This window comes from Equus quagga, chromosome 6 (genome assembly GCF_021613505.1).
Source record: "Equus quagga isolate Etosha38 chromosome 6, UCLA_HA_Equagga_1.0, whole genome shotgun sequence".
Lineage (NCBI taxonomy): Eukaryota > Metazoa > Chordata > Mammalia > Perissodactyla > Equidae > Equus > Equus quagga.
In genome coordinates, this window is record NC_060272.1 from 135,193,105 (window position 1) to 135,199,747 (window position 6,643).

At 62.1% G+C, this 6,643-nt stretch overlaps 1 protein-coding gene across 1 annotated transcript in view; it reads right to left on the minus strand.

The window, feature by feature from the left end:
• The window catches only part of LOC124241088 (lysine-specific demethylase PHF2), a 28,315-nt gene extending 23,027 nt beyond the window's left edge, over positions 1-5,288 (minus strand). The window contains exons 1-3 of the mRNA XM_046664655.1: positions 5,108-5,288; positions 2,623-2,764; positions 35-221 (exon numbers count right to left, since the gene is read on the minus strand). Of these exons, the coding sequence (XP_046520611.1) occupies positions 35-221; positions 2,623-2,764; positions 5,108-5,216 (438 nt within the window). The 5' untranslated portion in view covers positions 5,217-5,288. The remainder of the gene's footprint in view (positions 1-34; positions 222-2,622; positions 2,765-5,107) is intronic.
• Between the last annotated feature and the right edge of the window lie 1,355 nt (positions 5,289-6,643).

Sequence of the window (6,643 nt, forward strand, 5' to 3'; positions counted from 1 at the left end):
GGCCCACACGGGCAGGACAGGGGCCAGCGCTCACCTTGAGCACGTGGTACCAGGCGGAGGCACCCCCGGAGTCGATGTGGAAGTCGGTGTAGCTGTCCTTCACGCAGATGAGGCAGTACTTGGTCACCTTGGGCTTGGCCAGCAGCGCGTCGTCTGGCCAGTAGTTGTCCACCCAGGACAGTTTCTTCACGATGTCAGGCGGCTCCACGAAGCTGGACATTCTGGGAGCAGGGACAGGGAAGCGGTCAGCAGTGATGGGCCCACATTGGTCACGAGCAGACAGAGGTGGCAGAGGGCGGGATGGGCCCAGCTGCGGTGTGGACGTGACAGGCCTCTCACTGAAGATGGGCGTGGAGCAGGCCCGACTCCCGCCTACCCTAGAGGCAGCCCCGTCAAGAGAACTGGATAGGTCCCGACACCCTGGTGTTGCCGGGCGCAGGCAGAGAGTGAGTTCCTCCCACTCACAGCCCAGGCGCCCGGCACCCATGAGAAACCGCTGCTCCCCAGGGCGGACAGGCCCGAGACTCCCAGCCAGGGCCACCACCAGACCAGCTGACTCGTTCCCAGGGAAGACGCGAGAAGGGTACAGCGGCTCTGATTCAGTTACTTGTCACTGTCCTGCATAAACCCAGATGTCCCGCTCGCGCCACCCGCGCAGTGACCCTGCAGCCGCGCCCAGTGCCAGGTCTCGGGGTCCCAATGCCTAGGGTGGGAGGGGATCCACACACGTCTGTCCAAGGTCGCACCCACCCAGCAAGACCATCCCAAATCACGGGCCAGGCCACCCAGCCCCAGCCGCAGCCACAGGCCCTCCTCTGAGTCTCTAGCATATTCCAAACTGGAAGGCATCCTCGTCCCCCAGGGGCTCTCACTGGCCGGCCATATCTGCGCCCCCCACATCATGACCTCTGCAGTCCAGGCGCAGCACTGCCACAGGAGAGGGGCCCCTGCCCCCCAGCCTGGACCCTCACACCCTCCACACACCACACACCACGGCGGGGGTGGCTGCCTCTGCCTCCTGACGCAGCCCCACTGTCCCTCTTTCCTCGCTCAGGTGCAAAGCCAGCCGGTCCTCCTGCCACCAAGCCTGCTGCTCCCCGGATTCCTCCAGAGGCCCCCGGGGTGAGGGGAGGTGTCCCACTGCCCCGTGGGTGCCCGAGGCCTCTGTGGGCAAGGGTGCAGAGGTGACAACGTGTGTCCAGTGACAGCAAGAACATCACCCTTGCTCCGCCACACGGTGGGTGCCTCCCTGGTCACGGGGTATGTTCGTCACTGCGGGACCCTTGAGAGCCGCCCCAATGACCCATGGGGTCAGGCCTGACCCTTGTGGCCCCAGCAGACACCTTTGGGGACAGACCGACGTAGTGGAGACCACACCTCCTCCCTCTCGGATGGAGAACAGGACCCCAGAGTGTGCTTGAAGGCCCTGGCACCAGGACCATGAACGGCCCCGTGTAATCTGTGCACGACCCTCTGCCAGCAAAGCGGCGGCCCTAAGAGGCCCAAGGGGAAACCAGAGGCCAAAGCACCCTCTCCTCCTAGCTCCTCGCCCCAGTATCTCCTTGTGAAGACCCCTCTGGGCAGGGCAGCCGATGAAGCTGGCGGTGCTGTGACTCAGTGTATTCTTTGGCACCAAAGCCACAGTCCTCAGAACTCAGCCTTGGAGATCATCCTTCTTGTGAACACACAGGGAAGAGGCTGCTTTCTCCAGATACCATAATCCACCTTATTTCCCTCTTTCCTTTGCTGTCAGGAAGCTCAAAGAAAACCCAATGTCCCATTACATTATCTTGTTACAGCTCCTGACATAGGTCCGTATTCCAGTCCTCAGCGTGGGTCTCGATAACTATTTTTTCCTAGCTGCCCTTTTGCACATGTTATCTCATGTGCTTTTAAGAAGCCGGCAAGGTGGAAATGATCCCAAAATGAAGCCGTTCTTAAACTAAACCATCAGCAACTCACGCCCAGCGGTGAGCGAGTATACCGGATCTTTCCCAGAGGACCAGCTGGAGAGCAGCGGGACTTGACAAGGAGGCAAAGCGGGTGGAGCTGGTGGTCCTGGGAGAACTAGGTCTCAGGGTCAAGGGGTGGAGCCGGAGGCTGACCAGCCTCTGACCTGGAACTAGCTGGGCCTGGACAGCCATGGCACGCTGTGCGGGACCTTGTCCCTGAGATGAGTGGCCAGCGGGAGGGGACATGACCTGTGGGGCTCAGGCTGGGACGGCAGGGACCTGCGGCAGGCAGAGAGCTGCTACAGCACAACCCCACTGTGCTGAGGTGCCAGTGAATGTGTGCGTGGGTACGTGTGCAGACCGTGAGTAAGGGTGTAAGCACATGTGCATGTGCGTGCAGTGCAGGGGCAGGTGGGAGCGTGGACACCTGTGTGTGGGTGTGTCAGCGTGGCTGTGAGTGCGAGTGTGCGTGCATGAGCATGTGCGTTCTGGGCCGGTTGGGCGCTGTTACGGCAGGTCTCTGGGGAGCAGGTGGGGAGGCCAGTGGAGGGCCTGGCTTTTCCTCCTTATTTCCTGCCTGAATCATTCACAATGAGTAACTTTCATAGTTCAGAAGGGAAACAGCAGCCCGGCGTGGCGCGTGCACACTTGACGCTCGCGCCCGGCTCACCTGGTGTCGGAGAACTCCAGGTTGGTGAGGTTCAGGACCCGCTTGCGGTTGGTACTGTAGTAGTAGTCCACAAACTCCTTCAGCTTCATCTTGCAGTCCTTCTGCTTGGTGACGTCCGTCACGTCCACGCTCCGCTCTGGGCCTGGGGGCAGCCGGGGACAGTGAGCATGCCGGGGACGCTGGCGCGGCCTCCCCCCAGGCCAGGCCGGGACCGCCGAGGGGACGCTCGCCCACCCTCGCCCAGGGGTGCCGTCGAGGGCAGGGCTGGTCGCTGAGGCACTGGGCTCTGACATCTGAGCCCCCTTGGGCCGCCGTGAGCACCCCGCGGAGCAGCGAGCCGGCCGAGCACGGGCCTCAGCCGGGGTGTCCAGACTAGCAAATCAAATGCAGGGCATCAGGTACACTCCAACTTCAGGTAAACAACAAGGACTTGTAGTGTAAGTACGTCCTGAACAACGTGGGGACAAATGTACACTTCAAATATGAAAAGTCAAAAAGCTCTTTTCTAGGGCACCAACTCATTATTCTGAAAATTGATAAATAAAAGGAAAAACGTTTCTCCTACGTTTTCTGTAGTTGATGAGGAAAAGCTCAGGGTAAAAATCATTGACGACGGAAAGCAAGTGCCAGGTAAGCAGGTAACTGATGAGGGAAACTTCTAGACTCACAATTGACAGAGGGAGAGAGGGCAGGGCGAGCAAACCTCCCCCACAGCAGCCTCCATGGCTGTCAGACCACGAGCTGGGACGCGGCTTTCCGTGGACGGAAGCGGCTGCACGGCTGGACCACGGCTCCACCCCCGGGAGGAGTCCTGCCCACACCCTGGACGCAGGTCAAAGCAAGGGCCTAACCTCGTGCAGGAACCCTGGGGACCCCACGGGACGCCGCCCACCACACCTCCGAGGTGGGAACTTCTCCAGCAAACGCGGGAATGGGAAGGGGGCGGCGGTACAGAAGGAGACCGAAGGACCTCTCAACCCCGTGCGGCCTGCGGGTCTGGTCTGGATTCTGACTCAAACAGCCAAAGGCAAAAGGTGTTTCTGAGGCAACTGGGGAGAATTAAAGTGGGTCTTAGATGACACTAAGGAATTATCATTAGTCTTGTCGAGTGCAAGAATGGAACTGTGATCATACATATTTTTAAATTGTCCATTGGGGCACGTGCGGGAGTTTTCATGGGGAAATGATGGATGTACCAGAGATTTGGTTTAAAATAGCCGGGGGGGGGTGGGGCTGGGGGGACAGAAGAACAGCCAAACTAGGGGGTTTTGTGACCAGTATTGGGCACGTGGGGGTTCACTGTTTACTTCTTATGTTGTATGTGTGAAAAGTTTCATTATAAAAAAACGAAGAGGAGAAAGAAAGACATTTACAATGGAAGCATCTAACCTCCCCATGAGGTAAGCTGCCTCCCGCTCCTGCAGCCACAGCTGGGGTCGGGGCAAGGGGACAGGCCCGGCCCACCTGTGCAGCGGGAGCCTGGGGCGCAGACGGCAGAGCTGCAGGGGGACGACACCAGCTCACATGTGGGAAGAGCTTAGAAAATGCCTGCCGCCACTGGTGGGCACTCCCTGGATATACTGTTACACAGGTGCCACGGCCTGGCAGAAGCAGCCCCGGACAGCGGCCATTGCCAGGCTGGAAAAGTGGGCCCCTCTCCCTCCCTGTCACAAGCCAGTCAGCCCCAGGGCCACCCCAGGTGGCTCCGGCTCCAGAGGAGGACTGCCCTGATTGTCCGGAACGGCGATGGCTTCCTGTGTGGGTGCCACGTGCCCAGATGATCACATTTGGTCCCACACCCGCCCCCACCACAGGCTTTACAGATGCAGATGGCCAAGCTTTGGGCGATGGAGCAACTCGTCTGGGGGTACCAGCACCTGTGCCCTCTCCTGTCTGGCATGTGGCCGGGGCCAGTCTGGGCATTTGCCTTTTCAGGTCTGTTCCTCCTCCCACCCCGGCATCCTCATGAACAAGGCGAGCCCCAGCAACCGCGAGGGCGTCAGAGCCAGGGCCATGTGGCCACCCCCCACCAAGGTCACCGCAGGGGTGGGCTGGCCTCTCCGTGCCAGCTCTCCAGACAACGTCCCAGCATACACGGCACCTCCTACACCCAGCGGTGTCCTGACTGAGGGTCCACAGCACTGGGAGCTGCTGGGGGACAGGAGACGGGGCTGGCGACAGCATCAGCTGGAACCCAGAGGGATCCAGAGAGAGGCCAGGCCCCAGCAGAGGCTGGGAGACACAGCACGGACCTCAGGGGCAGTGGCCGACACGGCCGGGGCCCTCCTGGGCAGGACTGTCCTCATGCAGAATCAAGGGATCCCCAAGACAGCCCCCGTTTTGCAGCAGCGCGCCTGGAAGGGAGCCCGGAGCTCCCAAGTCTCATGAGCTCAGCTGGCTCTGGACGCAGCCAGGGCCTGGGCGGCATGCACACGGCCTCGCGGCTCCCCCAGCGCCCCCCGCCCACGAGAAGCGGGGCACTTACCTACGTAGTTCTCGACGTCGCTGACGTAGAAGGTGGGGGCCGGGACTGCCAGGCCCAGCCCGTCTTTCTTGGGGACGAGGATGGGCTCGGTGAAGCCGTGCTCCTCCATGTAGCCCAGTGTGAGCTGGCTGCCCGGCACGCGGGCCACCACGTCCTCCGCGCTGCGGGCAAGTGCGGGGCAGAGGTCACACGAAGCCCAGCCCCTGCCTCCTCACACCCAGACTGGCCCGGACGGGGCCTCCGGGCCAGAGACGCGGAGCAGAGCTCCAGCCACAGGCCTCCTGCAGCCCCAGGAGAAGGGCTCGCCACAGCGCCACATCTGGGGGTCACAGGGCAGCCACAGGGCAGACACTGCAGGTCCCTCATCACAGACGGGAACTTTGAGGTCCAGGAGGCCCAGGCATCTGCCCGCGGCCGTGGTAAGTGGGGGATGGGGACACATGGCCCCGTCTCTCCTACTGAAGCAGAGAGTGAGGGCCCCTGCCTTGCTTTCCACCGACCCCCTCAGTAGGACTCCTCCCGGCTGAGACCCCACACGGGGCGGGTCTGGAGCCTGAGGATGCGGCCGGTGGGGACAGACCCCTTTTCAGGGAGAAGCCACCCCCCGCACAGGTGGAGCACAGGACCCGGGCGGCCTGGCTGCTGCGGCCAGCAGCTCCCCATCCTCCCTGCCCTGCTGAGAGCCAGGGCTGCCCTGGGTGCCAGGGACCAAATGGCCCCTGCATGGTGATGCTGGAAGTGGGGCAGCGGGGGAAGTTGGATGCTGTCAGATGAGCACGCAAGGCCACAAAGCCACAGCTGAGAGCAGTGCTGGGGGAGACTGAGGAAACGGTGTCAGACTGGGCCTGTCGAGGCCGGAGGAGCAGGAGCGAGAGGCACAGGGCTCCAGGCGGAGGGATGTGCCAGCAAAGGCCTTGGATGGGGGAGAAGGGGGCACGTGTGAGGAACGAGAGGGAGCTGGGGTGGCTGGGGGCAAAGGCTGGCTATGGCCTTCCACCTCGTGCCAAGAGCTCTGGGGAGCCACTAGATAGCCCAAGAGGGCAGTGACAGGAGGAGGTGTGTCTAGCTGCTGTGTGGACGAGAGTGGACAGGGTCAGGATCGGGGTGGGCAGGGCGACCGTGGAGGAGGAGGCTCAGCGTGTGGTGCCTGGACCAGGAGGCGGCAGTGAGAGGGAGAAGGCGGGCTGAGGAGGTCAGACGGGGGTGGGAGAACAGGGGAGGCAAAGGTGGATGGCTGAGGGAGGGGCCTAAGTGACGGAGGGGCAAGGCCATCGACCGAGGGCTGGAAGAGGGACAGGAGTGGGGCGGGGGCAAATCCGAGTTGAGTCGGGACACATCTGGTCTGAGGTTCGTGTCGGATTCACCAGTGGATGCACCTGTTGGGCAGACACGTCAGGAGCTCAGGGGGACTAGAGGCGGGAGAAGGGCTGAGGAGCCGCTGGCCCAGGGACAATCTGTGAGGCCAAGGGAACGGCCACGAACTCAGAGGGTGGGCTGAGAGCAGGGTCCTGGAAACTCTCAGAGAGAGCAGTTAGC